This window comes from Lagenorhynchus albirostris, chromosome 3, assembly GCF_949774975.1.
Source record: "Lagenorhynchus albirostris chromosome 3, mLagAlb1.1, whole genome shotgun sequence".
In the NCBI taxonomy this organism is placed as follows: Eukaryota; Metazoa; Chordata; class Mammalia; order Artiodactyla; family Delphinidae; genus Lagenorhynchus; species Lagenorhynchus albirostris.
The window spans coordinates 49,245,837-49,262,230 of record NC_083097.1 but is presented as its reverse complement, the minus strand read 5'-3'; the positions used below and the strand labels follow the sequence as shown (position 1 = coordinate 49,262,230).

The following is a 16,394-nucleotide window of genomic DNA, read 5'->3' as shown; positions in this document are numbered from 1 at the left end:
ATGCCAGAGGCCGGGGGGTGGGGTGGGCAGGGTGGGGAGGGAGAATGGGGAGTTCGTTTTTAATGGGGAGTTTCAGTCTAGGAAGGTGAAAAATTCGGGAGATGGATGATGGTGAGAGTTGCACAACAATGTGGATGTACTCAGTGCCAGTGAACTGTACAGTTAAATACGGTTAAAATAGTATGTTTTATATTATGCGTCTTTTACCACAATAAAAAATCATTCAATTAAAAAAAACCCAATCAAAAAATGGGCAGAAGGGGCTTCCCTGGTGGCGCAGTGGTTGAGAGTCCGCCTGCCAATGCAGGGGACACGGGTTCGTACTCCGGTCCGGGAAGATCCCACATGCTGCAGAGCGGCTGGGCCCGTGAGCCACGGCCGCTGAGCCTGCGCGTCCGGAGCCTGTGCTCTGCAATGGGAGACGCCACAACAGTGCGAGGCCCGCATACCCCCCCCCCCAAAAAAAAGGGGCAGAAGACCTAAACAGACATTTCTCCAAAGAAGACATACAGATGGCCAAGAGGCACATGAAAAGATGCTCAACCTTGCTAATTATTAGAGAAATGCAAATCAAAACTACAATGAGGTATCACCTCACACCAGTCAGAATGACCATGATCAAAAACTCTACAAACAATAAATACTGGAGAGGACGTGGAGAAAAGGGAACCCTCCTACACTGTTGGTGGGAATGTAAATTGATACAGCCACTATGGAGAACAGTATGGAGGTGCCTTAAGAAACTAAAAATAGCTATCATATGATCCAGCAATCCCACTACTGGGCAAATATCCTGAGAAAAACATGGTTTGAAAGGATACATGCATCCCAATGTTCATTGCAGCACTATTTACATGGAAGCAACCTAAATGTCCATCAACAGATGAATGGATAAAGAAGATGTGGTACATATATTCAATGGAATATTACTCAGCCATTAAAAAGAATGAAATAATGCCACTTGCAGCAACATGGATGGATGTGGAGACTATCAGGTGATAGTCTCCAGTGAAGTAAGTCAGACAAAGACAAATATAATATGGTATTACTTATATGCGGAATCTTAAAAAAAATGATACAAATGAACTCATTTACAAAACAGAAACAGATTCACAGACTTATAGAACCAACTTATGGTTACCAGGGGGTAAGCGTGGAGGGGAAGGGACAGATTGGGAGTTTGGGATGGACATGTACACACTGCTATATTGGAAACAGATAACCAACAAGGACCTTACTGTATAGCACAGGGAACTCTGCTCAATACTCTGTAATAACCTAAATGGGAAAAGAATATGAAAAAGAATAGATACACATATATGTATAACTGAATCACTTTGCTGTACACCTGAAGATACCACAACATTGTTAATCAACTCTACTCCAATATAAAATAAAAATTTTTTAAAAATGAAATATCATATTAAAGAAGCTTCTGGTCTTTAAATGAAAAGAGAAACTGAAAGGGTAACTAGGATTTGCTACTTGAAGCACTGCCACCTGCTAGGACATAGTTAACACCAGAGTATGAAAGAAAACTTCCCTTTAAAATTCACTGGGCAATTTTTATGAACTCATTTTTTGTAAGGCAGAAAAAATAATCAGGCAAGCAAAGGTGAGGTATCTTTGGAAAATTTAATTTGGACCATATTTTCTTTCTTTTGCTTAAAACATCAAATATTTCCATACACTTTGGGTTCCACAACTTACAAAGGGGCAGTGGGTTTCCTGCAGTTACATACTGTACCCAACTTTCTATAGAAAGATCAGACATTTTCCAACCTTGCTTTTGAGTATTTTCTTAAAAATGCTTTAAAGGTTCCTTACAGTCAATGGCAAGTAAAACAAAGTAAGGCTTTATTTTCTCCTTTTTCCCCATTTTTGGTACTGCATGTTGGAGGAATAAGGAAGGAAGACTTGTCACATCAGTGTCGGTACCCTGGGGATCACTGCTGAGTCCTCCACGTGTATCCATATCATCGAGGCCCTGATGTACCCCTGCACAGAGGAACCTGAGATGGGTAAGTGCTGAACAGCCTGTCACAGCCATTTCGCAGCACAGGGGGTCTGTGGCTGCTGGTTTCTGTCAGTGTTCACAGGGCTCCTGGACTCCAGGGGTAACAAAGGAACTAGGATCAAATCACGACCAGAGGTCTCCCACCTGGCACTGCAGTACCACAGGTTCACATCTGTGGGCCTTACAATGTGCATTTAAAGACTAAATGTAATTACTGAAAATAACACAAGAAAAAAACCCCATTACTAATTCCCATATCAAATTACTAGAATGAAAATAAAAGCATTTGTCTGATAAAACATGTTTTCTATGTCAGATGAAAGCAACTCCCTTGCAAGATGATCTCAGTAATGTATATTTGTCACTATTCATATACTTTTGCCTGGTATACAAATTTCTGTAATTGCATCATCTGAACAGGTTTGTCATTTTTCAAACTTGTAGTCTGATTAACTTAAAAAAGGGATAGATAAGGCAGCCAAATTTAACTAATTTTGGTTGCAGAAAAACATCTCAGACATTAGCCTTCTTCTTCTCAAGTGTTAAGAGCATATGATTAAAAGGTAACAGTTTCTTCTCTTAACAGGAAGCTAAGCAGCTATTGTTGTCAAATCTATCTTTAGTAAACACAGGGCCCTCATAAATATAAAATTAAATTCTTTTGAGGAATAGGTTTGTGATTTTAAGTATGCAGGATTTACATGTATTCGCTGAATTTTGTAGTAAACAAACGTGGTCTTCCCATCTTTCTTTCAATACACAAGGGATTTCTCCATCGTCTCAGCAGGCTCTCACACACAGATGGCAGGTGGTCATCTCAGCCACATGTCACGCGCTCTCAGAAGCCCTGCAAAAACTCCTGTAGCTGGGTGACGATCTCGGTGTCCACTGTTTCCATGAGGGACTGGAAGCCTTGCTCTCCCAGCAGCTCCTGCTGGGCCTTGAGCTTCTCGTAGATGAACTGCTGCAGTGACACGGTATGCACAGGGTCCTTCAGGGCCAGCTGCAGGACAGAGAGGAGCCACACTGTGTCAGAGAGGCAAAACAAGTTCCTCTTACATGTGAGTGACTCAATTCTTTGTAATGTCTTTCACAGCAAAAAAATTGCTTCTGCCTCCCTTCTTGCAAGGGATTCTAAAGGAGCCTCATTGTGGAAAAGTTTGTCAAAGAAAATTTCACTCAATTAGTCTAACCTCAGCTCCCTAGGGCCTCTAAGCATAGTCATCTGATTAGCCCAATTTCTCAACAATTCATCCATGTAAAGAATCAAAACCTGGTGGAAAGTATCCTAAAAGGAACATAACATGCCAAAGAGCACTTAAACACAACTGTCCAGGGTTCCTCGTAGGAAGATCAGGTACTTTATTGTGGCAGCTTAGTGAGGCCCTCAGGACTGACAGAGGAAACACTGCCCTATCCTGGATTGCTATGCTACTTATATACATGTATATTCTTCTGGTTAAAAAAGAGAAAGAAAAATAATAAATAAAAATAGATTTTAACAACTCAAACACGTGCTCCTCCTCTTCCATTGGGATATTTGAAAAACAAAAGAAATATAATTAAATAAAAATAACCCATCCATCCACTTCCTAAAGATAACAATCACAACAGAGAACATTCTGGCCTTTTCTGTGCCTGTGGCATGCACATACATACACATAAATATACAATTAGTTCTGTTCTTTGCACTTATACTATCACACAAAAAATTCTACTCTAACACAGTTTAAGAATTCTAAATCAACTTATGTCATAATTTTTTTGTTATAGGCATGTTGAAGTAATCATGGTCTAGATTAAATACAATTTTAACTATAATTTTGCTGAATAATCTTTCACAAACACTGTTCCATGTTACAATCTATACAGCCTTTCCTATACATTTCAAATTATTTCTTGAGGATATCTACCAATATTTCAGAAGGATTACTAGATTACAGTGCATAGACAATTTTATGACTCCTGATATATATTATCAGGTTGTTTTTCCTACAGTTTGTACCAACTTAAAAGGTATAAGAGTTTTCAGCTTGTGACACTGTTACCACTGGTATTATCAGTATTTAAATTCCTTAAAATCTAAGAATTGAAAAATAACACAACTTTGCTTTCAGCTATATATTGCTCTCATTATCAACAATGCTGAAAATGTGTAAGGCTTTAAGTAAAGTGCATGAGTTTCTGTGTGAGAAATTCTTCTCTTTCCTTTACTGAGACTCAATTCTATTCTACGTAGATGAAGTAGCTGAGTCAGATATGCAGTTTGAACAATGTAAGTAGATTTCATTTTATTTATTTTATTTTTTAACATCTTTACTGGAGTATAATTACTTTATAATGGTGTGTTAGTTTCTGCTTTATAACAAAGTGAATCAGCTATACATATACATATATCCCCTAGATTTTAAAATAATGACCACAAATAGAAAATGTAACTGAGAGGTAGAGACATACGAGGCATGAATGTGAAATTAAACCCCTTATGTGAACATTCCAGAGTTACAGGATAAATCCAAGGCAAGGGTAATTTCAATACTCATCCTCCTGGAAGATGGATAGGAGAAAGAACAGCAAGAAAAACTGCAGACACAAAGCTCTAAATTCACAAGCCTGAAGATATCATTCACAAAATGCACAGAAATTGAAGATGAACATTTAAAAATATCTACTCCCTTAAGCAACATGCAATAATGTTCAATATCATTTTAATTAGTAAGCAACAGACCTCTTAGTAAAGAGGATGTGAACTTTGTTGAAATATCAGTCACTAAAACTACCTGCTACAATGTGAGTGAAAAGAAGCTGAGCTTGAAGATGATGTTCAACAAGTCACTCCCACTACTGAAACAAAGCTTAAGAGTGTGGTTTAAATGATGTTTCAATTTGCTCTAAGAAACTGTAAACAGTTAACTTATCACATCTCCACGCTTTAATTTCCAACAGACTAATAAAAAGGAAAAGTATCCCCATACTAAACCCCACCAGCTGTGGCATAACACGACATTGGTACATATTTTTTTAAAGTGTATTGATCAGTCATTAGAAGATTAAAAGTATTTGTTTTGTAAGAAGAGTTGTGGAGGGAAGAAGGAATTTAAAAAAACATACAGAATCTCCAATTACATACCTTACAAGATCTTAAAAACAAAACAAAACACACACTACTTTTAGTGAAAAAAACTACACGTTCACAAATAAATGTCTGTTTTGGCTGCTGGCAGACATTCATTAATCATGGTTATTAATACTCTTTTGAAGAAATATATAAAACAGATTGACCACATGATTCCCTAGAGAAGAATTATCATTGCACATGCACTAAAAATCCAGGTATCATTTCTTTGAATGCAATAATGCCTATAGTCACTAGAATTAAGAGACCCTGAAGTCACTAACAACATTTTCAAAACTATTACTTTTATGCAAATAATGTCCACCTAACATAATGAACTTAATTATCTGATTTAATGTGAAAAAATACAGAATGCCTAGCATGTTTACTAGGTGGTATGTTCTTGAGAAAATAATTAGTTTTCTAACATAATAAGTAAATTATAAACAGGAAGATGTTGGACATTATATATAAACAAACATAAGAAGGCTCTAAAAGATGGAGAGAAGAAGGCAGCACAGCACCCAAGGAACAACATGGTGTTGAGTGCCCTTTCTTCTTGCCTCATAAATTCCAGATTTGGGGCTGAAGAAGCCAGCAACCTGGAAACACCAATGGGCACAGACAAAAAAAGCTAAAACAAATAGCCTACTCTCTAGCCCAAGGACCAGGAAAGGGACCACAAAGCAAGACAAAAAACTTTTAGACAATAATTGCTCTACTTCAGCCAAACACCACAGAATAAACTGTGGCCCCAGTCCCACTGAGCTATTAGAAGGATTCAACCCACCTCCCATGTCTGTGGAGGTCCTTGGGGATCTTGAACTCTCCCCTTCCTCACCCAGGGAGGTATCAGTGGAGGCTTAGTGGGGAACACGGCCTCTTCCCCTACCTGGCAGTAACAAAAGTGGTACATCCACTTCTTCTGCCAGAGCAGTATCAGAAGCAGCCAGGTAAAACAGATTTAATAAGATGCAGAGTCTCATAACACAATACCAAAAATGCCCAGGTTTCAATAGAAATCACTCACAATACCAACCAAAAGGACAGGGCATGGGCAAGAGGGAAGTGGATTTAATTATAAAAGGGCAACTGAGAGGTCTTGTGCTGATAGAAATGTTCTATATCTTGGCTCATTAACGTCAATATTCTGGTTGTGAAGTCACAGTTCCGCGAATGTTATCACTGCAGGAAATGGACAGCAACAGTATATAAACCAGAGAGATCATTAATCTGGCAGCCTCAACCATCAAGAATAAACTGGGAGGCAAGAAATTAACTTCTGAAGGTGAATGACCAAAATAGTTTGACACCTATATGTGCAAATTTAAACAAAGTACTCATAGAAGAATCTTACAAAATCAAATTATTTATTCTTCTTTCCCACACATTTCTAACAGGTGTGATTATATTTGTTTAGCTGCAGGTTTGCTTAGATGCACAAATCTGAGGAGATAAATACCTGCTACAAGGAAAACAAAGACAGCAATACTGAGGCTCAATTGACAATATGAAAATATTGGGGATAATGGGAAGAAACAGAAAACTATTAAAAAACAGATCCAGACTAGATACAATGTGTGGTATTTTGGATTGAATCCTGCAACTAAGAGATTAGTGGAAAACTGGTGAAATTTAAATAAAGTCTGGAGTTTAGTTAATATACCAAAGTTGGTTTCTTAGCTTTGATAAATGTACAATACTAATGAAAGATGTTGATATTAGGGAAAACTGGGTGAAGGGTGCATGAGAACCCTCTGTACTACCTTTGCTACTTTTCTGTAAACCTAAAACTATTCCAAAATAACAAGGTTATCTATCTTTATGCCAGTACCATGCTGTTTTTTTTTTTGCGGTACGCGGGCCTCTCACTGTTGTGGCCTCTCCCGTTGCAGAGCACAGGCTCCAGACGCGCAGGCTCAGTGGCCATGGCTCACGGGCCCAGCTGCTCCGCGACATGTGGGATCTTCCCGGACCGGGGCACGAACCCACGTCCCCAGCATCGGCAGGCGGACTCTCAACCACTGCGCCACCAGGGAAGCCCACCATGCTGTTTTAATTACTATGGCTTTGTAATATATTTTGAAGTCAGAAAGTGTGATGGCACCAGCTTTGTTCTTTTTCAAGACTGTTTTGGCTGGCTATTCAAGATCTTTTATGGTTCCATATGAATTTTAGAATTGTGTTTTTCATTTCTATAAGAAATGCCATTGGGATTCTGATAGGAATTGCACTGAATTGGTAAACTGCTTTGGGTAGTATGGACATCTTAACAATATTAAGCCTTCCAATTCATGAACATGGATATCTATTTGTTTGTGTCTTTAATTTATTTCATGAATGTTTTGTAAGTTTTCAGTCTATAAGTCTTTCATTTCCTAAGTTAAGTTTATGCCTAAATATTTTATTCTTTTTGATGCTATTGTAAATGGGTTTTCTTAATTTCCTTTTCAGCTAATTATTAGCAATATAGAAAACACACCTGATTTTTGTACATTGATGTTGTAACCTGCAACTTTGCTGGATTCATTTATTAGTTCCAGCAGTTTTTTTTTTTTTTTTTGCAATATGCGGGCCTCTCACTGTTGTGGCCTCTCTCATTGCGGAGCACAGGCTCCAGACGTGCAGGCTCAGTGGCCATGGCTCACGGGTCTAGCCGCTCCGCGGCACATGGGATCCTCCCGGACCAGGGCACGAACACGCATCCCCTGCATCGGCAGGCGGACTCTCAACCACTGCGCCACCAGGGAAGCCCTCCAGCATTTTTTTTAATGGTGTCGTCAGGGTTTTCTATATATAAGATCATGTCATCTGCAAGAGCGGACAATTTTACTTCTACTATTTCAATTTGTATGCCTTTAATTTCTTTTTCTTGCCTAACTGTTGTGGCTAGGGGTTCCAGTACTATGTTGAACATGCAGAGCAATGGAAATGAATAGAGAGATCAGAAATAAATGCACACATATAGAGTTACCTATAGATCTTCAATAATGGTGCCAAGAATGCACAGTGGGAAAAGGATGCTCTCTTCAACAAATTGTGTTGGAAAACTGTATATCCATATGCAAAAGAATGAAACCCTCATCTTACACCACACATAAAAATCTACTCAAAATTAATTAAAGTCTTAAACATAAGACCTCAAACTGTAAAACTCTAGAAGAAAACATAGGGGAAAGGATTCATGACAGTGGCCTTGGCAATGATTTCATGGATATGATATCATAACCAAAATACACATGCAACAAAAGCAAAAATAAACAAGGGAAACTATGTCAAACAAAACTTTAAAAAGCTATTTTAAAAAAAGGATTCAGACTAAAAAAGTACATACCTCTGTGGCCATTTGGTTGGGGGACAAGCTGCCCTAGACACCTCAATTAGCTGACACAAATGTTCATTATATATACAGAATGTTTAAGCAGCAAGACTTGCAAGGTCATTTTCAAAATGAGAAAAACTGACAACCCTAAGCTTTGAATGACATCCAAAGCTGATTTTTCTCATGTTAACGGCATCAGTAGATGCCATTAGAATACTTCCAAGTTCTTGGTTTGTTCTCTTTCTGTTGCTTCCATATGCCTAACTCCCATTCTTGCCCTTCAAGAAAGCACATGATTATTTAAGAAATATTTCCTTTAAAATGGTTATGATAACATTAGGAACCTTATAACAGGTTTCAGTTATTCGCAGAAGATAACTAGCTAGAATTCCTGACTCCAGGGTTATGCTTAATAAATGAAGTGCTAAATAACCTGACTTACTTCAAAAGTACATACACTGGATTTTAATAAGCAAGTCTGGTATTCCCTGGTTCTGAAATTATTACTTGAAGACAGAACGGTTCTGTATGGTTCTGTATAGTTCAGAATGGTTGAACTGTGTATGAGGTCCTTCTGTTGGTAACTATATAGCCTTCTGACCTACAACAATTGACCCATAGGTGTTTAATCTTTAAAGCTGGTATAAGATTTTTAGCTCCTGTGGTGCTACTTACGAAGATGTACATTTCTTGTTCTTTGAGATTTTTATTCCTTAAAACTAAAATATAATTCACTGCATTAATCTTCAATTTCACCCAGAAAATACTCAGTAAAGCTGAATCTCCTATTTTTCTTAGGTTATGTGGCATATTGTGTAACTGCTCTCTTTTCAAGTCTCCATATAACCTATGATAATTTTCAGAAATTATTTACTGTAACATTTTTTCATATGATATTTTGCTAAAGAGAAAAAGTTTCCTGCCTTAGAAAAATACAGAAGATCTTTTTAAAAATAATATACTTTCTATGAAACCTGGTAGATTATGTATAAACACACTAGCTATGCAACAGGCCAAAAATATTAAAGAAAAATTTGCTTATAACAATGTATAACCATGTGGTCTTCAAAAATTCCATAGTTTGATGAAAATATCTTTTGTTTAAAATTATCTTCTTTTTTGACCTCTGATTGTTTCACCATAGGTAACTCAATTTCTAAAATATATCTAAAACATCTAAATTTCTAGAATCTCTTAGGATATAAACTCTTTTAATTTGGTGGCTTAACAAAGAGTTTGAGGCCTGCAGATGCCAACCAGGACCCACCTAATTAATAGGGCTTGGCAATGCAAATTCAGTCACTAACTACACCAAGTGTGAAACCCAAATTCCAAGGGAGCCACCTGAGATTTTTACTTTACTCTATTTTTAAATGTATTTTTATTTTAATCACTGTTGTGGCTGTTCCCTGAGGAATTTAAACTACAATTTCTATCTGATGAGCTTTAAGTAAAGGAACTATTTACACTGCTATGTCTAGAAAGACTGGGACCCAGACTTAATGAAATAAAAATGACAGCACACGCCTATCTCAATGACAAAAACTTAAATTTCAACTTAGTTATTAGCTTGTAACCTACGTTTTCTGATACAATTATTATTCTCTCCGCCAGTCCTAGACCATTACTACTTGGGTATTTTTACTCTAGTTTTAATTTTTTTCTAGTTACACCTTTCATAGGAGGGTGCATCAACTCTTTGCAAAGTAAGCTTAAGAGAAATGCAAAATTTAAACAATGAGCCCAACTATTTATTTCAAGTCCAGCTCTGAGGAACAGAACATCTGCTTATTTCTTCACATTTGTCTCAGTATGGAATGTTCTTCATGAGAGCAATGAAATAGAAATCAAAATATATTTATATTTACTAAACTCCAAACACAAGCAAGGCATGTGCTAGGCACAGGCTAGGTCCTTCACCTATAGTATTTCCTTTAAAACTCACAATAAGGAATCTTAAGGAGGCAAGGGAGCCTTCAGCAATTTAACCAAAAATCCTTAAAGAACAGTGGTTCTCACCCTTGGCAGCACACTGGGAATCGTTTGTGAAACTTTTAAAAATGATGACATCGAAGTCTTACGTCTACAAATTCTGATTTAACTGGCTTCAGGCACGAGGATTTTTAAAAGCTCTCCAGGTAATTCTGATGCACATCTAAGTGTTACAGAAAAATTTGGAAAAACGAGCTTTGAGGACTAAGGTCTCAAGTGAACCTAAAAAAAACTCTATATTTTTACATTTAGTAAAATAAAAGAATACAGGTAATAGACTAAATAAAACATATGAAACTTAATTCCCATTTACCACCATCTATTTCTAGAAACTCTTCAGGGCTTCCTTTCTCCTTTAGTTTCAGTGAGGCATTTTTAAATTCCTTTTGCTTTACTTGTATGCATACTAGGCAATGTCAGTGTCTTTCTTTTTTTTATCATTGTCTGATTCCTCCACCATCCCAAAGTTTAATGCCCTTTGACGTTTGGTTTTTGACTCTAGAATTCATTATCCAGTGGTATGTTTGTGTTTAGTTTTAAAAAGTTATTTTTTTAACATGTTAAAAGCATATTATTATTCTATTCGTATTTCAATAGAGGCTTTGCCAGGGATAAATGGTGAATTTAATGCTAGATTCAATTTGCTAAGGGTAATTTATATTTTTGCATCTATTTTTATAAATATAAAAATTTACTGTTTTTCTTTTTTCTGTTTCATTCTTTTCCTGACAATTCCCACAGCTTTCTAGGTTTTAGAATAGTTCAACTAGCACAGCATTACCTGTTCCTTAAATTTTGATACTACAAAAGGAAGAAAGAAAGAAAAGAATGAAGGAAAAAAGGGAGAAAGGAGAAAAAAATGGGGGAGGGAGAGAGAGAAGGAAAGCTGCTGCCAAAAGGATGCCATTAGAAAAGTTAAACGCATTAAACTGTTTAATTGATAGTACATTCCAATAAAACCACTTGTAAAATGAGCATATAAACGTTACTGAGTACTGGGGGAGGGTGTTTTATTGTTCTTTTTTTTGAGGAGTGGGGAGGCAATTTAAAACATTTCTTCCATGGCTATTATACATCTATTTCTACCTGGTCCTAAGTTTTTTGTTTTTTGTACTTTTTTTGTAATTTATATTTTATTTAAAAATTGTCCATTCTGACAAGATTTTCCATTGATTAGCCAAGAGCTGCATGTATAACTCCTGAAGTTATATGTGTCCTTATCTCTAATATTGATATTTATATTCACTCCCCCACCCCTTGACTGTGGCTCACCAGAGTAGCAGCTCATGGAGGTCAGGTGGGCAATGGAGTTTTTTTTTAAGCTCAGGTCCATCTCACAGTGGGACCAGTGGGTTGCCCATCTTGTGGCTATTTCCCAGTTCCAGAATGTATAATTGGAACACACATACTTAGCATCTGGAAGAATCCCCATATTGGGTTCTAGGTTTCCTAAGGCTGACTTTTGCTTTTTACTCACAACTTGAAATGAGTTTTGGGTTGATTTATTTTCATTCTTTCTTGTTTGATAATAACATTACTTAAGGCTATGTATAATTTAGTTGTACCCACATGTTTTTATGTGTAATAATCTCAGTGGAGTATGTCACCTAATTAAAAATTGCAAGCTTCCTCCTTAAGATATCATTTTAAAAACTTTATGTGACCAATATTTTTCTCAACAATTGCTTAATTTTGGGTTTCACTTCATTGCAGTCAGAGAATATGACCTATACTATTTCTACTCTGAAAAACTGGAGGTATTTTTGTAAGCCTCGACTATGCTCTTTTTCTAAATGTTTTATGAACATTAAAAAAAATGTATGTTCTATTTATAGGGTAAAATTTTTATTTACAGCTACTAAATTAACTTTACTGATTATATTATTCAGATTTGTCACTACACAACCACTAGGAGATCCTCTTAGGTTCAACTTTACGTAGGATCACAAGACTACTATAGGCTATCCTTAGCATCAGTTTACTCAGAAGGCCATGGGGATGACATGATATCGCAAAATGGAAATGTATAGAAAGATAAATTTTGCACCAATAAAAATGTTATGATAATAGGTGTATTTTTAGAACCCTGTAAAAATATGCTGCCTTTTCAAATGACCATTTTCATGTTTTATGAAAGCATTTCTACTATAAACCAACTTTAGCAGTAAATAAAGCTAATTTTACTGTGTAAATTAAGGACTATCTCCATTCAATTTCCAGCAACAGAGTTATCTCTTTACATTAAAAAAAATCAATTCTAATACATAACTAAATTAATAAATAAGAGGAAGATGCCCTCCTTCCAGTCATCTTAACATCAGAGTAAAATGACTATATAACAAAGTGTAACAGAATACTGAATTTAATAACATCAATGTTATTAAATTAGAATGGCCTGCTAGATGTCTAAATATGTTACCACTTAGCAATGCCTCTGATTCTACTTCCTACTCAAAGATATTATTAATATTCATGTTTGTCCAATCTGTGACATAATATACTATAAAACCAAATATGTGCCATAATACATTGATCCAATTATATGTAGTTTCCAGGTGATACAGAGAATGGAAAAGATTTATAAACAGAAACAGTGAAGAAAACTCAGATGAGATTTTCTATTTGCAATCTAAATGCTATCTTTGGATATGCTCAGTTTTCTGAATATCATTTATTTCTGTGTATAACCTTATTAAAGGGACTGAGAACATCAGAGTGAGCCATCTATAGGCAACACCAGCTCCCTTCTCTCTGCTTATTGCTCCAACTGCTTCTATGGTTCCAAGGAGTGAGATCACTGAGGAAATATTATGAGAATCTCTACTTTCCTGCTAAGATTCTCTACAAGGTCAAGCTATCAGGTGAAGGATAGAAGTGTAAGTGCTATATACAGGAAATTCCAAAAGAGACCTTTTAAAGCCAAGAACGTTTAATAAGGAGCCAGTCAGCGCCCTCAATCTACTTCAAAAACTGGGATTATCATTTATCAAATTGTAAACCATCAATAATTTATAAAAATGAAAGAATATGACAGGAATGAAAACTTCCCATTCTGACCATCTGCTGATATAGCAAAATTGTTAGAGAATTTGCAGTATTTTAAGACCTGCACTAATTCACTATTTCTGTGAAGGGAAAACTGTTCTATGGCTGTTTAACCTACATTTGCTGGAGTACCTGAAATGATCTCATACATGATTTAAATTACATTGTGTGTTTACTGTAGTAGGCATGCTTGGCACAAAACAAAGGAATAACTGCACAGCAGTGCCTCCAGAACTGAATTATCTGTGGAAGTCAAGTGGAAAACTCAAAAAACAGCAACACTATGATGTCTTTAGAAAACAACACAATTCAAGCATTTCAAAATGTCTGTCCCACTATTACCTTTTAATGTTGGAGTTTATTTAAGTCTCAGAGAACCAAGCCTATCAACATTTATTTTGTTTACATAAAAACAGAGTAATCACAATCAGAATATCTACAATACCCATCCGATTTAAGACCATAAATGATCTTGCACCAGTCTCTGAGAACTACGCTTGTTCTTTATTCAAGGAATAAATTCATAATGAAATGAAACTAGTAGAGTTTTAGAAGCAATTCACCAACACCTAGTTACCACAGGCCAGATCTTTCCTAAAAAAAGGTCACCCAAATCTCCAGTTCATGTTAACTGCTGATTTATACACGTTTAAGAAATTTGCTACCACTAGCATCTAATTCAATGAAAAGTTACTGAGAATCCATCTTGTACCATTCTACATCCACACCCTGTATGTAAAACGTGTTTGGGGGGTAGGGTGGAATTAAGGTAACAGGAAAATTAGTGGTGTGATAAATTTTTATATTAAATGGTAAAAAGCTGCTGCATAAAATGTCCTCTGGAATGAGGCAGCACTGTGTGTATGTGTGATGAAGGGAGGAGATAGAGAAGATGGGGGAGGTGAAGAGGGTGCCGGCAGACAGCAAAGAGAAGATATTTTTCTCAGGTATCCAGGTCAGAAGAAAGCTAGCTGGTTATGTGGTACATCCAATGGCATCAGTATTCACTGGGTGGAAGCAGTTAATTTGTAGTTACATGAATGGCGTAGGAAATGAATGGAGTAGGAAAACACTGTCAAGTTCTCTTAGCAAGCATAACATTGCAAGCCTCTCCCCAACTGTATGGCTAAGCACAATCTCAAACCTTTTCTTACCAAAAGTTTTCTGCTCTATTTTTTCATTTACTGAGAAATTTTTAAAAAAGCCATCAGATGGTAAATTTCTTTTAAAATACATATATTGGGTTGGCCAAGAAGTTCGTTCGGGTTTTTCCAAATGAACTTTTTGGCCAACCCAATACATCTGGTCTACAATGAAAATAAAGGAGAATAGGATTTGCATGAGAAACACTGGCTTGATAACCAACTTAGTTAGAACATATAGGTATTCTGTAAAATAGCCAATAAGTGATTTTTTTCCCCAAATAATTGAGTTTTACAACAACAACAAAAAAATGACAAAGTGAAAAGATCCCCTTTTATTTAGAGAAGCTCTTGACAGGATGCATTATAGTTTTTTTGAGTGGAACACAATTTTGTTTATAAAAGACAAAACCATTTATAGCATGCACTTATAGCTGTTCAGTTAAAAGAAAATCTATGGATTTTTGGTGCAGTGGGCCCCACAGGCGGCAGCCTGTCAGGAATGATAAAAGGTAAGAGCTAATGGAGAGGCTGTATGGTTAATAGTTCTAGAGCTTATGGAAATGAACAAAGGAAACAAAGAAGAGAGCCTATAGTTTGACAATCAGTCACATTACATAATGGCCATTTTCTTAAAGAAAAAAAGTGAACATCTATAAAATTCATATGTAAAGTATGCTAAGGAATTATGAGACAAATATCTATACAGATAACTTTAGTTCAAAGGAAAGAGAAGAAACAGTTATTAATAAGCAAGGCCTTCTACCCATGAAATGTGAAATGTAACAATGAAAATGTGGACATATTTCTGGAATTCAGGGTTTATACCCTAATTCACAAAATTTAAATGGTATCTGAAGTTTCATGGTCCACTGTCATTTATGCAGTCATAACAGATGAATAAGCAAATTCGTGGTAGAATATGGTTGTACAACAATCTTCTACAACACAATCTGACCAGGTCACTCCTCTGATGACAACTCTTTAATGGCTCCCTATTCCTACTAAATAAAACCCAAACTCCTAGCTTTCTATGGCTGCTGTATCAACCACAAATTTATTACCTTCTGGTTCTGTATATTAGAAGGCCAGAACAGTCTCACTGGGCTAAAATCAAGGTGTGTCAGCAGGGCTGCCTCCCTTTCTGAAGGCTCCAGGGGAGAATCTGTTTTCTTGGCTCTTCCAGATCTAGAAGGCTTCTTCCTCCATCTTCAAAGCAATAGCAGGTTGAGTCTTTCTGACACTGCATCATTCTGACCCTCTCCCTTCTGCCTCCCTCTTCACTTTTTTTTTTTTTTTTTTTTTGCGGTACGAGGGCCTCTCACTGTTGTGGCCTCTCCCATTATGGAGCACAGGCTCCGGACGCGCAGGCTCAGCAGCCATGGCTCACGGGCCCAGCCGCTCCGCGGCATGTGGGATCTTCCCGGACCAGGGCACGAACCCGCGTCCCCTGCATCGGCAGGCGGACTCTCAACCACTGCGCCACCAGGGAAGCCCTCCCTCTTCACTTTTAAGGACTCTTGTGATTACATTTGGCCCACCTGGATAATCTCCCTTATGATCAGCTGATTAGCAACCTTAATTCCACTTTGCTGTGTAACAAAACATAGTCATAGATGATACAACATATTCACAGGCTCCAGGGACTAACTAGGACACGGATATGCCTGAAGATGAAAGAGATTATTCTGCCTACCACACTTATCATATGGTATACCAGGCCCTCTACAACCCACCTTTTTTTTGACACACAGTAGGCAG

At 36.9% G+C, this 16,394-nt stretch overlaps 1 protein-coding gene across 1 annotated transcript in view; it reads right to left on the bottom strand.

The window, feature by feature from the left end:
* Positions 1-1,621: 1,621 nt before the first annotated feature.
* The window catches only part of IPO11 (importin 11), a 216,112-nt gene continuing 201,339 nt past the window's right edge, over positions 1,622-16,394 (bottom strand). The window contains exon 30 of the mRNA XM_060142999.1: positions 1,622-3,020. Within this exon, the coding sequence (XP_059998982.1) occupies positions 2,856-3,020 (165 nt within the window). The 3' untranslated portion in view covers positions 1,622-2,855. The remainder of the gene's footprint in view (positions 3,021-16,394) is intronic.